The 14,560-nt window shown below is 42.4% G+C and overlaps 1 protein-coding gene across 4 annotated transcripts in view; it reads right to left on the bottom strand.

Annotated features, from left to right (window-relative positions):
- The window catches only part of XDH (xanthine dehydrogenase), a 74,875-nt gene that overhangs the window by 36,693 nt on the left and 23,622 nt on the right, over nucleotides 1-14,560 (bottom strand). For 3 of the 4 annotated variants that reach the window (XM_043511656.1, XM_038395583.2, XM_043511658.1), the window contains 8 exons: nucleotides 14,164-14,289; nucleotides 13,201-13,287; nucleotides 12,271-12,412; nucleotides 11,436-11,528; nucleotides 9,412-9,563; nucleotides 7,466-7,559; nucleotides 6,569-6,678; nucleotides 291-475 (listed from right to left, as the gene is read on the bottom strand). In XM_043511656.1, the coding sequence (XP_043367591.1) occupies nucleotides 291-475; nucleotides 6,569-6,678; nucleotides 7,466-7,559; nucleotides 9,412-9,563; nucleotides 11,436-11,528; nucleotides 12,271-12,412; nucleotides 13,201-13,287; nucleotides 14,164-14,289 (989 nt within the window). The remainder of the gene's footprint in view (nucleotides 1-290; nucleotides 476-6,568; nucleotides 6,679-7,465; nucleotides 7,560-9,411; nucleotides 9,564-11,435; nucleotides 11,529-12,270; nucleotides 12,413-13,200; nucleotides 13,288-14,163; nucleotides 14,290-14,560) is intronic. The other variant, XM_043511657.1, reaches the window with a different exon arrangement.

A 14,560-nucleotide genomic window follows, 5' to 3' on the forward strand; every position in this document is an offset into this window, starting at 1 on the left:
CAGTGACAGACTCCACAGTTCTTTGAGGGTGCTTTAATCCTTGCAAGGAGTACTGGAAATCACACGAGATCATGAAGGGGTCTGGGTAAGGTCAGACAAGCCCCAGATCTATGCAGGGTTTTATCCAAACTTCTCACTCTTCTGTCCCTGGTTTTTCATGACCTCTTACATATACCATAATTGAGGATTCAAAAATTTGGTCTGCTACTATAAAAATAACCCTTTAAAATGAACACTGTTGCACTAAGAGGCCCTTCTGTGCAAAAAAGATCAGATTATGATTCTCCTACCTGCTGACAAGATCCTGGCAAGTTTTTTCTGCCAGTACAGTTGTGGGAGCCATTCCTCCATAGGACAGCTTAATCTCCTGGACTCGGTTGCTACCTTCACGAAACAGGACTCTCATTCCACAGGTCACTATAGCAATGTCATCCTCCCGACGGGAAGCCTGCTTGAAGGCTGAGAAATACTCACGCTAGAGAAAAGGAAAGAATTTGTTCTCAACCTGGGTCACAAGCAAGGGCAGAAAAATGTGGACAGCCTAGTAATCTATCCCTGTGACCAGGCTACCCAAGAGTATCCCAGATGGAGAGCTGACTTTTCATTCTGAATGAGGAATCATGCTTCAAACAAGATCATTTTTCACATAATTCAAAGCTGGGTGTTAGGCCAGCTGAGAAGGTCCAGTCCATCAGGTGCTGTTATAAAGTCACTCATTCTTCCTGGGAAGGTTTGAAAAGTGTTGGCAAATATTCTCTAGCTTTGGGAAAGAAATGAATGACTATGGATTTTCACACTACAGCTATATGAATAACTGATTTTTTGGTTCACTGGCCAAACCAAAAAATATTTTTAAAAAATTGTTTGAATTTTTTGGCAAACCAATAAGTTGAAAAAATGTTGTGTGTTAGTAAAATAGATTTCTAAATGATGAGTCATTTCTATTCAAAACAATCAAACCATTTCAACAGAAAATGTCAAAATGAAATGCTTTGAGTTTTTGGTGAAATTTTTAAATTATTTTTTTGAGCAAAACAATTTGGCAATTTCAACATGAATTCACGAAATGTTTGGGTCACCACCTCTGCATTTTTTGGAGAAAAAAATGTTCCAGAGGAAAAAGGGTCACCCTGCTCTATTTCCCTCTCTCAATAATTCCATCTGTTTCTCATGTTAATTAAATACAAGCCTGATTTAAAAAAAACCTAGATCCAAATAACACAGATCTGGGGAGTCCTTGAAATTTTAACTCAAATACAGAACTAAATTTCACACCAGCTCTAAAATGGGTCAGACTAAGAGCATGGATCCAAACACCTCTTAACTTGTTTGTTCAGTTTGTTCTCCGGCACGGTTTTATCCCATCTAGTTTATGACTCCAGGAATGGGGCTTCCAACATTCCTTTTAAAAAAAATCTCAGGCAGTTCTCTTCAGCAGATCCTAGTATCTGGCATGGACTCCCTGTATCTCTCCAACTTATTGGCTCTTTGCCTCATTCCAAAATATTCCTCTTCTTTTCTCTCTTGCTTCTATCGCTTAATTTCTGTGTACTCCTTATAACTAACTGCTCAAAGTTTTTCACCATACAAACCAAATTTTCAGCGACACTCCATTAATGAATTTACAAAAACTGCAGGTGGATCAAAGTGTGCATTCAAAAGCCAACATGAATTTATGTAAAACAAGCCAAATTTTCAGCGACACTCCATTAATGAATTTACAAAAACTGCAGGTAGATCAAAGTGTGCACTCAAAAGCCAACATGAATTTGTGTAAAACAGGCAATTAAATGTGCAATTGCTGAATTGCTGAGCTAAACGCAGATTAAGGGAAATCAGCTAAACATCTGGGGCCAGAACCTAAGGCTGTGTCTACACTACCACTTATGTTCGCAAAAGTTATATCACTGTGAATATTACACACACACACACGGTGACATAAATTACACCGGCATGTGGGCTAGTGTGCACAGCACTATGGCAGTGGGAGAGCTTCTACTGCCACTTGTTGCAGGTGGATTAATTATGCCAACAGGAGACCTCTCTCCAGTCAACATAGAGTGGCTACACGAGAGATCTTACAGAGGCACAGCTGCCTCAGTACAGCTGCGCCACTGTAAGCTCTCTAGTGTAGACATACCTTAGTTACTGTAAATCAGTACAGCTCCAGGGGCACAAGGGAACCCAATCCTGCTTGACTGGGACTGCTGATGTGTGGCTACAACTTATTCCTAACTAAAAGGTCAGCATGCAGCTAAACTTGTCCAAACTGCACACATAGGATGGCATTTGATGGAATAAGGGAGTTGATGGGCAAGGGGGTTTGTGACTTTGTTCTGCCCAGTGCAGAGGCCCTTGCTGAGCACTTGACTCACATCCATGCTGGAGCATAACAGTCACCTCGCATTCCTACTGTGCACCATGAGTGCAGTAGCAGGAACCTTTTCTTTTTCAGAATATCTTCTTTAGGGCACAAATAGCTACCACATTCAAAGCACACCAGTTCCCCTGCAACTCATGATGCTCAATGTGTACAAATAATACCAGCTTCAACTAGCTGATCGGGAGGGCCTTAGTTCATATTGGACCTAGTCTTTCCCTGCCATATAGGGTATGAGAAACTCCCACTGAAATTACTGGTATCCTGCAGTAAGCAAAGAATCAGTCCCTTTATGTCACTCTTTTCAGTAGTTTGCTGTAAAGAGTGTTCAGTGATGGCATGTATGCAAGACACTGAGCAGCAGCAAGTTCTGGTCAGTTAATTATCCCCCAGCAGCAGCAGCCAGAAGTGATCTCTCTATTGTTTCTAATGAATGCACTCTCTCAAGAGCCTGGTTTTGTACATTGCGAGCTCATTACTGGAAGTGCACAGCTGAAGCTTTCGTGTCACATCCTCCATGTATCTTTTCCTACATGGCCCTAATTAGTGGGCAGCCAGCAGATAATATGAAAGCAGCATGTATTGGTGCCCTGCTTGCCAACGCACCTCATTCTGCCAATTTGCTTGTTACGCTAATTAACTAGCAAAGAAGAGGAAATGCAGCCTCTGTCCTCACTTTGCATTTCAATGGAGCTTTCCAGTAATGAAATGACAGTGAGAGGCTAACACTCAGCAAATCTCCTGCAGACTCCATATCTGAGGCTATGTCTTCACTGCCCAAAAGGTGCATTTTTTACAGTGAGATAACTAACACAAGCTAAACAAGGCACCTGCAGCTTACCCCACCATGTACCTACACAAGGTCAACACTATGCTCCCCCAACACACAGCTGACCTTGGCTAGCTATGCTATGGTAAAAGTACCATGCCTTGTCTCCACTAAGATTTTACAGTGGGCTAGCTAACTTATATTAGTCATCTGTGAATAAAAACACATCTTTTTGACTGCGAGCAGTGAAGACAAAGGGAGAAGGGGTTTTCCCAGTAGCATCAAGAGTTACAGATGCAAATCAAATTACCCTTTTCTTTCCCCTCCCCCACGTGTCAGATGGCAGCATTCCCAGCTTACATCACATTAACAATGCCAACTCAAAGGACAAAGTGTAATAACCAATGTTCATATTTTCAGGGACATCACTGCCATGTGAGCTTCTTCCACCACCCAACACCACCCCCGTCAATCATCACAAAAGAGGGAGGTCAGTGGAAATGTCCAATAATAACATTACAATTAGAGGACACTAATGTGAGAGATGAAGGAGGGGTTGGTTGTCACCCTTTGCATTTTCTCCTGCTGAGTAAACCCATTTACATCATGAAGCTGAGGATACAGAGCAAAACTAAGATGAAAAGATCCCAATGTGCAGGTATACAAACTAGAGGGATCAACATTCACCATCAAAATGCCATCTCCACGGGATAAAACAACAGTGTAACAAAACTACAGCAACACTGAACAACAGTGAAGATTGCTGAACACGGGGCTTGAAATCTCTATTTTGTTATACCACCTGTACACGGGTGTGACACCAGTGAAATCAACAGAATTACACCAGTATAAAACTGTTGTGACACAATGGAAAATCAGACCCTTCATACTGGCACTGTGCTAAATCTGCCTTTCTTTAACTTGGTTTACCAATTGCCAAAAATTGTGATCCTGGAACACCTTGACTGCCACTTAGAAGAGGGAAAATCCTCCTACCATATAGATTTGTGCATCCATTGAAAAACTTTAGTCTTGCTGAGCTGATCTCCATAAGCCAAAGGTCAGCCAAGAGTTCATGATATGCCAAGAGTTCAAAAGTAGCTTTGTTTTTTCAAGGTCAGATGGTGACCATCTAGCATGACCTACAGGTAATGTCAATTAAGAACATAAGAACGGCCATACTGGGTCAGATCAAAGGTCCATCTAGCCTTGTATCCCATCTTCCAACAGTGGCCAATGCCAGGTGCCCCAGAGGGAATGAACAGAACAGGTAATCATCAAATGATCCATCAACTGTCACCCATTCCCAACTTCCGGCAGACAGAGGCTAGGGACGCCATTGATGGACCTATCCTCCATGAACTTATCTAGTTCTTTTTTGAACCCTGTTATAGTCTTGGCCTTGACAACATCCCATCGCAAAGAGTTCCACAGACTGACTGTGCATTGTGTGAAGAAATACTTCCTTTTGTTTGTTTTAAACCTCCTGCCTACTCATTTCATTTTGTGACTCCTAATTCTTGTGTTATGAGGAGGAGTAAATAACACTTCCTTATTTACTTTCGCCACACCAGTCATGATGGTCTTAATGGATATGAAAAAATTTAGGTTCCGAGGAGGACAACTGTATGACTCATTTTTGATAATGCTATATAGAGCCTTTTACCTCTGTATAATGACAGGTTTCAGAGTAGCAGCCGTGTTAGTCTGTATCCGCAAAAAGAAAAGGAGTACTTGTGGCACCTTAGAGACTAACAAATTTATTTGAGCATAAGCTTTCCGTGAGCATCCGATGAAGTGAGCTGTAGCTCATGAAAGCTTATGCTCAAATAAATTTGTTAGTCTCTAAGGTTACACAAGTACTCCTTTTCTTTTTACCTCTGTGTGACTTGTTAAAATTCAAACCAGGCCAGTAGTGAACAGATCTGATCATTATTCAGTCTAAAGTGAGTTTCATGGCTTCAGTCCAGGTCCCAGCAGAATAAAGTCCACATTGCAAAAACCACCATCCTGATCAGCCCTTCTGTTTACAGTCTCAGCAAACAGGCCAAGGACTGTATGGACACAGAGATTGCACTACCTTCTTATCCCTAGAGACTAACTTTTCAGCGCACACTCAAGAAACACAGATCCATAGATTCCATGGCCAGAAGGAACCCCGGTGATCATATAGTCTGACCTCCTGTATAGCATAGCCATAGAACTAACTTCCCCAAAACAATTCCTATAGCTTTTACAAAAGCATCCCATATTGATTTAAAAATTGTCAGTGATGGAGAATCCACCACAATCCTTGGTAAATTGTTCCAATGGTTAATTACATTAGAACTGCATGGGGAAGTTTGCAGTGCCACCAGCTTCACTGTGATCAATATGGAACTTGAATCTGCAGGAATGTTAAACTAGCACCTTCTGACAGATCTAAACTCACTTGGGAGGAAAAAAAGCTCCAAAACACTCAGGTGAAATGCTGAACTGATTAATTCCTGTACTAGTTAAATGCCTGCATTTGGTAGGCTCCTTTCTCTGTTTTCACTTATGTATACCTGTGTATTTCTCCATAATGCCTGCTTCCCCATGTCAGCCCTATTCTTGTTATAGAGGAATGGCTCACAACTTCACTGGTCAAATGCTCTGGTACTTTACCTCTCGAGTTGTCATCCTGCTCCTTATGGAGATGGAACTGAACCTCAACACCCATCACAGTGGAAGCAGAATTGTTTTTGACAATTAACTAGCAGTGAAGAGTCCAAAAAACAGCTGTAGTGGGGAACTGGCTGAGGATAATAAGTCCAGTTTGGGACTTTCTTGGGGAAATATCTTGTTAGACTAGCCAAAACACTGGGTAGAAAAGCCTTTCAGCTTCTCCCACTCACGTCTTTACCCACCTCCTAGAAAATCACCCAGAAAGAAGCAGAGATGTTCATTACACTTAAAATTTATTTTAAAAAATTGTATTGTCAGATAGCTTCAGAGGAAAATATTCTCAGCTGTTGCAGTTAAAAATATTCCATTAATTTCCATTGGCTTGTTTTTATCTGATGTGGAACCACCCACATTTCTTGATAGCCTAAAACGTTAAGTACGTGGAAAAGATCTATATGTGTCTGGTGGACAGACACTAGAAGAGACTTAAATAATGTTTGGAGTCCCTCATCTGGTGGCATAGCCAAAATGAATACAGAACACTTGTGATCCAGAGGGGGGCAGCCATTCTAAAAATGACCTTCCTTCTAGCTGACCTAATTAAGCACATCTCTGCTGAAATTAAGGGTTAATTAAGCACATCTCTGCTGGAAGTCAGTCTTCAAGGAAAGGTTAGTTTAGATTAGAAGCATCAGACATTTTGGGTCTCCTATAGGGTAACACCAGCTCAGCTTTACACAGCCATTAGACTATTGTTAATTCCAGCATCTCACCTTTCTAGAGTAAGGCATTTCAATGGAGAGTAATATCTCCTTAGGCTTTAGCACTGTCTTTCTGTAACCAGTAAAGAAGTTTTCATCCATCCTTATAGTCCTTCTGCCCTCTGTAGAACAAGTTGAGGAAAGAGAAACAAATGGTTGGGCAACTCTATCAGGCAATAGTCTCCCATTTCATCCAGGTAAAGAATTATCGTCAGGCGCATAGAGAGGACTTTGTAGTTACATAAACTAAATTTGATTTGATCTGATCTCAGTTATTTTTCCTCTTAATTTTTAACTCTTTTTAGCCAAATTCTGAACTACTTCCTCAAGTTCAGCTCAGTCCTTATGCAGGAAAAACTCCCACTTACTTCCATGGGAGTTTTGCCTGCATAAGGACTGAGTTAAACAGGAAATAAAGATTTTGGGATATGTCCCTTTGATCATACAAACACCCAAGTGAATCAGTTTCCAACATCCCAATTAGGGATATGCGAATAAATGATTTTTCAGTTTGCTGGCAATTCCAAAACATTGAAAAAAAACCATCATCTTTCAAAACACAATTTTTTTTTCAAACTCTTCAGCAAGTCAAAAAGCAAGTCAAATAATACTAATTAATCATTTTGTTTCAATTTCAATTTCAAGCATTTTTGGAAGGGGTATTAGTGGGATTCCTTTGAACCTCTGCCATAACAAAGGCAAAACGGATTCTTTATTGAGACTGTTGAACATAGACAGACCTTGTGGTTCTCCCTGGCTCTTTAGCACCCAGAAAGACTAAAACAGAGTACCTAATGTTACATGCAGGGTTTTTTCCCCTATGTTCTGGCCTGAACTAAGCAGTCATGGGAAAGGACTGCTGATTACCCTATATCCCACACTGCCATTTTGAACTTTGAGTAAACTTACCATTTGACGCCAAAGTCAATTTGCTGCCACATGCCATAAAGACAGGGTTGAGATCGGAAATTGGACTAGCAGTCATTATATTTCCCCCAAGAGCCTGAAATAAAGTAAACCGAACACATGGATTAGAAGACAGCTGGGAAGGTATGGCTAGTGCTACTTCACTATCACTGATTCATATGTAACCCTAAAGCTTATCTAGATTCAGGTTTGTTTTGCCAGCGTGACAATTTTAGGGCCTTAATTCAGTTCCAATGATGAACATGCAAAACCCACAGAGCCAGTATCAATCCTAACCAATCCTAAGGCATTTGACTGAAATGGTTTTCGAGGATGGTCCTTACCTGTACATAAAAAATGCCTCATGCTCTAATCATTAATGATAATGGTTCCAAAATTGAAATATTGAAGCCATGATGAAGGGCCTGATCCTGCAAGGTGCAGAGCACCTCTTGAGAAATGCTCAATGGCTCAGTTCCTACTGGCTGTGTTGGGAACTGAGGGTACTTATAACCTTGCAGAATAAGGCCTCATGTCAGGTTTTTCAGCCTGCTTTAAAAGTGATTTTTCTTAATCAACAGATCTCTGGGCCTCAAAAAAACACAGCCCTCAATAATTTGCAAAGCACAGAGGAGTAGGATCAATAGATGCTCACATTCTTGGTTAGCCCTAAAAGCAGGGCTTGAACTGGGGTTTGCAGAGGACAGGGAAGATGCACCCTCTAAGCATCTAAGCAGTATCAGCTTCCACACTCAGCACTGAGCAGGATGACCATGTTTGTGTCGCATTGAGGTATGACAGGCCATTCCAACCCACCTTTGTCCATCTCTCATCTTTCTTACGGAGTCAAAACACTCTGGGCATAGGTAGACTCAGACCAGGAAAAAGCCACGTCAGCTCTGCTTTTCAGCACCCAAAGAGCACCTGGGCCCAGGTACAGTCAGTGTCATTCAGGCAGCCCTGTCGTAACACCACTCCAGAGAAGCCCCTGTTGAGGGCTGCCTTCTGAAGCAGAGACTGTAGAGACAGTAGCAGAGACTGTAGAGGACTGAGTCTCTTTTGCTTACAGAAGAATTATGGGGTCAATGCTATGAGGCTTCTTGGTCAGGCTTTTATTTTAATGACCCTTTGCAGTTGTGAATCCACCATAAATGCTTCTTTGTTAAATGACTCCTCATTTCCAGGCTGCTCTAGAATTTTCCCATTTGCCTGGTAATAGTAATGAATGCAGCAGATTCCTTCTGCTTTTCCTTCGTGAGTTGCCCATATCATATAGCAGTGGCTCTCAACCTTTCCAGACTACTGTACCCCTTTCAGGAGTCTGATTTGTCTCACGTATCCCCAAGTTTCACCTCACTTAAAAAGTACTTGCTTACAAAATCAGACATAAAAATACAAAAGTGTCACAGCACACTATTGCTGAAACATTGCTTACTTTCTGATTTTACCATATAATTATAAAATAGATCAACTGGAATATAAATACTGTACTTACATTTCAGTGTATAGTATATTGAGCCGTATAAACAAGTCATTGTCTGTATGAAATTTTAGTTTGTACTGACTTCACTACAGCTTTTTATGTAGCCTGTTGTAAACTAGGCAAATATCTAGATGAGTTGATGTACCTCCGGTAAGACTTCCGAGTACCCCCACGGGTACGTGTACCCCTTGTTGAGAACCACTGTCATATAGCAATCTAATACGACACAACACAAAATAGTCTACAGCCTACATGGGCCTGCAGTAGAATATTATTGGAAAAGAATCCACAAGAAAGGGACAAAATGTCTTTCAAATAGGGGCACAATGTCTTTCAGATGTTGCAGCATAAGAGGAGCACTAGGCATGTGATACTGGCAGGGTCAATTATTCAATCTGAGTTTTCTTCATTTAAGTTCTTGCCCCTCCCTCCAGCATTAGCTCACTAGCTTTCCCCAGTCACTTACTGCAACATTTTTGATCTGTGGGCCTGCAAACCATCGCAGCTGTTCTAGTACAGCCTGGAACAATTCTGTTTTGTAGGAAGGAAGCTCAGCCACAGCTTTTTTCAGCACCACTTCTACAAAGCTCAGGGTGCAGGCAGCACCAAAGGTAATACCTACAAGGGAGAACAACAGAATTTTTACCAACAGCCAAGGTGTACATTTCCCAGGAAGACAGTTACACCGGGGCACTTGCAGAGGAAGGTGCATGAGGCGCTGTATTTTTCCCATAAAAATATTTGTTGTTTTCATTCATTTGTTCACTAATACCCATTTTCTGGTTGAAAATGTTCAACTGCTTCTCCTGACCGAACATGCACTAAACCACAGAGTCCACCAACAACAGGCACACACACAAACTGCACCCACCAATTAGGAACCACCCATAACTATACCAACCACCACGCTTATGCCAACACTTATTGGGAGACAAAACATGTGTGGGAATTGCTCATGAGCTAAAGAACCTTTCACTCATAGGTTGCCAGTGTGACACACAGGTTGTCCTCTCACAAGAGCCCCTATCTGAGATGAGTCTGGTGGATTTAAACTGCAACTTTCACATAACAAACTGAACACTATGCTTTATATGAGTTGGTACGCTCAACAAAGAGGTGAAGAACTGCATTAGACCATGGATACTGAATTACTTCTAAAGTGTGTCTACACTGCAACGTAAGCCCATGCCTGAGCCTGGATTCAAGCCTAACCTCCTTGTGACTACACTGCAATTGTACTAAATCATGGCTCAGACCCAGGGTCTCAAGATTCTTCAGGGCTGGAGGATCCATGCTCAAGTTATGTCGGGACCCAGAGTCCAAGCCCTATTGCCCCACTTGACTCAGGTCCTGGGAGTCAGCCAGATATATCCCACAATTCCATGGGACAACTTCCTTACTCCTCTTTATCCCCAAAATCTGCCATTCACTCTATTGGAAATGGAAGCCACCCCGCCTTTGCAAATGGCAGCTGCTCAGGTCAGTGTTAACCCATTGTGTTCTGATCACCAACCTGCAAGAGCACTATCAGAGCGCCTCCTGGGTTTGCAAAGGAGCACAAACTGATCACGTCTTTTGCAAAGTGAGCTGATTCCTGCTAATGTTCAGGGTGGGCAGCAAACTTTTCCCACAGTGTACTGTGGTCCTAGGACTAGAGCGTCCATATTTAGGGATGGAGGGAAGGAGAGGTAGTTGTAGGGACTCTGGAATATGGTGATTTTGACTTGGGTCTGCACCATGCAGGGTGGATGCCAGACCCCTAGATTTGAGCATGGGTTAGAAAAGTCTACAGCGTAGATGCTCAAGACCAAGGTTCCCTAACCCTGTGCTTACATTGCAGCTTAGACGTATCCCTAGAGGTTGAGTCATACTGGCAGGGCATACTGGCATACTGCTTCTGCCAGCCAGATAAGCTCAGGACTTCATTCACGTGGGCTATCAAACCACTGTCTTATAAGCACAATTTTTTAAATGAAAGATTATGGTCACTTGCAAATTATTTGCTAATATACAAATTAACCCATTACTTTGCATAAAGCACCTCACATGGAACTGCTAAGAAATTTCTAATATTTTTCCCAGTAATGACCATTCTTGGCCCTTACTACTATGTGTTTCCAGATCTTTACAACATCTGGGCATTGTGAAATCTTTGTATTGAAATTTAACTCAGATCTGTCTTCCCCCTCATCTAGTCCCAGTAAAGGGGAAACAATTCAACTAATTAATCTCAGAATAATGATAAGCAGCTAATGCGTGCTTCCCTTACTCATGCAACTTGTCCTATTGATTTCAGTGGGACTCCTAGCATGAATAAGCTGAACATATCTGGCCTCAGAAAAGGTGATGGGAATAAAAGAAGGGGGCCCTTCATCCTAATCAAAGCAGTTCTAGTTTCTCTGTTTTTGGGGGGGGCGTACCTAGCCCCTCCCTTGTACTTTTCCCAAAGACTACACTGACTGCATAGCATTATGAATAATCATTACCTACCCTCCTCGGTGTGCTGAACAAAGGTCATTTCAGGGATCCAAGCTGGTGCTATTATCACTGGATACAGCATGTTCTTTAACCTCATCTCAATACCTCAAGAAAAAACAAGACTCCAGAGTTAGATGCTTTTCAGGGAAAAGACAGCATTATTGTGTAACAAAGATCAGTGACCACATCTTATACCCGTTATGTAACAGCTTAAAGAGTTCCCGAAGAAGGGCCACATTTATCACTGGCCAATGGTGGCATTTGCGTAATGAAATTTTAGGGCTAGAATCCATGAGATGTCTCTCCAATCTGCAATACCCACCAACCTCTTCCCCTGTGAAGGAGTTCCCAGACTGCATGTAGACATTACTGACTCATTGCTATCATCATGTTAGGCTGAATAGCACTTGAGGGGGAAAATAGGATTAGATATCAGGAGGGGAATTGTTCATGAAATCACACTGGCTTTGCAAATCTCTCTCTCCCTCTCCACCCCCTGCAAAAAAAAAAAAAAAAAAATTTGAGAGCACTGCAAACCCTCACATCCTAAGAGGTTTGCCCAGTCCCTGGACAACTTCAGGCAAATGGCTGAAAGTTTCAGGACTGGATTTACCTAAATACATTTTCAGTGTCTTTCTTCCCTTCCTGCAAAAACCAGAGGAGTCTGTTGTGTATCTGTGTACCTCTTCTTGTCAATAACCCATTAATAACTGGCACCAAATTAGAACAAAAGGCCCACCGATCTGAATTAGCACTTATTTAGCTTGTATCCTATTTGTTGGGCATACAACCTTTCTGGGGATAACTTTAGCAACTGCTGAAACTGAGCCTCAGCTCTTCCTCTTACCAACTTCTGTGTTCCCTACAACGAGCTTAGCATTGGAGTACTGAGCCTTGAGCGCCAGCAGCTCCTCAAGTGTCGTGGGCTGTATCCACATCACACGCTCGCCTTTGAAGCACAGCGGTTCCTGGGGTTTGTCTTTCTGGTTCTGAGAAAATAAAATGGGATGGACTCAGATCGTAAACTGCTTCCATCAAGAATCCCTGCCCCAGCTTTGTTTTTGCCAATTCTCCTCATCGCATGACTGCTGCTTATTAGGAAGAGGAAACTAGCTAGTAGTCAGCCCAGTGTCGCTGCCCTCCAGTAACACGGGAACTTCTTACAAATGAAACAGAGGGAGCCGGTGTTGACATAGACAAACTCAGTGTGACCCTCATGAAGGGAGCACCAGCACACTGGATAATGTTGGGTTGGATCTGGGGGAGCTGCCAGCAGCCGTGAAACTAACAACTGAGTTTTAAGGGTGATTTGTTAAATGTATAGGTGGCGGAGAACACACCCACCTGGTGGACCCAACCCTGGGCTATGATCAGTGTGCAGGGCATCTGCTGGTAGAAAGTCTGCCCAGCATGGGATAGCAGGGACACATGCCTCCATAATTGTTCCTTCATAGGGAGGTGCGGGATGATCGGAGAGGAAGCTAGAGCAGCTCTGAAAGTGAGTAGTGCTGACTGGAAATGGCTTGGCCCAGGCAACTAGCAGATGTACTGACTCCACTTATCCTGTGTATCCCATGGAAAGCCTCTTCTGGCAGGGCGCTTATGTGAAAGACTGGAATGCTACTGCCTACTCCAGCTCAGCAAGTGTGTCTTATTTTATTGGTGTCTGTCTTTTACACTGTAAGCTCCTTGGGGCAAGAGCCACATAGGTCACTCAAATCCCATGTTATAGAATCAGGCCAATGAGCTGAATTCATTGCTGCATGAATGCGCCTACCAGCAACTCTGGAGGGAAGATAGGCTCCTGTGTGGGATCCAAAGGATGGAATTCAGCTGGGTTGAACAAGATGGAGGACACCATTGCCTGTTAAACAAAGCAAATTGCTGTTAGAGAAATTTATTTTCTCAAAACCAGAGGGCTTAACTCTGTCTACATAAGCTTTCATGAGCTACAGCTCACTTCATCGGATGCATCCGATGAAGTGAGCTGTAGCTCACGAAAGCTTATGCTCTAATAAATTTGTTAGTCTCTAAGGTGCCACAAGTACTCCTTTTCTTTTTGCGAATACAGACTAACACGGCTGCTACTCTGAAATCTGTCTACATGTAACTCTGGTTCATTTTTCCTTTCTGACACAATGCTTTTCATTATTTTGTTAAATGATGAACAGTACAACTAACAGCGTGGAATGACACAGACTGATGAATTAAACAATGGCCCAGATCTTGAGCTCCCCACTTATATTTATCTGTCCTTAGCAGGAGTTTGCATGGCTAAACAAACAGGGTTTTATTCCAGTCTCACTTAAAGCAATGTTAGACTGGGATAATTGAATAGAATCAATGGTAGATTTGCCTGAGCACGGATCAAATAAAAGCAAAGTGAGGCCTGGTCAGGGTGTGAAAAATCCACACTCTGAGCAGTGTTGTTAAGCTGACCTGAGTCCTTGTGTAGACAGTGCTAGGTCGACAGAAAAATGCTTCCATCGACCTAGCTACCACCTCTCGGGTAGAGCCCTCCCATTGGCATAGGTAGTGTCTACACTGAAGTGCTACAGCAGTGCTGCTATAGCATTTTAAGTATAGACAAGCCCTCAGTCTGAGGTGCTTTGCCTGAATAAAATCAGAGTAAAGATTCAGGCTTTGGCATGTACAAAACAAAAGTTGAATTACAAAACACTAACAAAGGATAGTGAAAAGAAAAAAGAGGAGAAAAAATAAAGGTGTGGCAAGGCCTTACTGCATTGTCTTCTTTCTCGTTCATGCAGCAACCTGTGTCATTGACTTTTCTACCACAACAGCCTCCAACCTTTCCAGTCATACAGCAGCCTGGGCCATTGATTCCTTTCCCACAGCAACTCCAGTCCTGCACGGGCAAAAAACTGCTTAGAGAAAAACCTGTAGATTTCAAGCAAGGCAAAAGCAATTGGTCCCCCATTTATAATTTCTATCATAGGAACAGAGAAATTGGAAATGGAAGATGCCAAATAATTAGGTCTCTCCCTTTCAGTGGGTCTGAATGGCCCTTACAGTGGGTATGAATGGCCCCTTACAGCGTATTCTATGCCGTTTAGTTTTAATTAACTCAAGTAGTGGCGCTTCCATCACCTCCTTTCGGAGATTGCTCCAGTGTCTGA

This window comes from Dermochelys coriacea, chromosome 3 (assembly GCF_009764565.3).
Source record: "Dermochelys coriacea isolate rDerCor1 chromosome 3, rDerCor1.pri.v4, whole genome shotgun sequence".
NCBI lineage: Eukaryota > Metazoa > Chordata > Testudines > Dermochelyidae > Dermochelys > Dermochelys coriacea.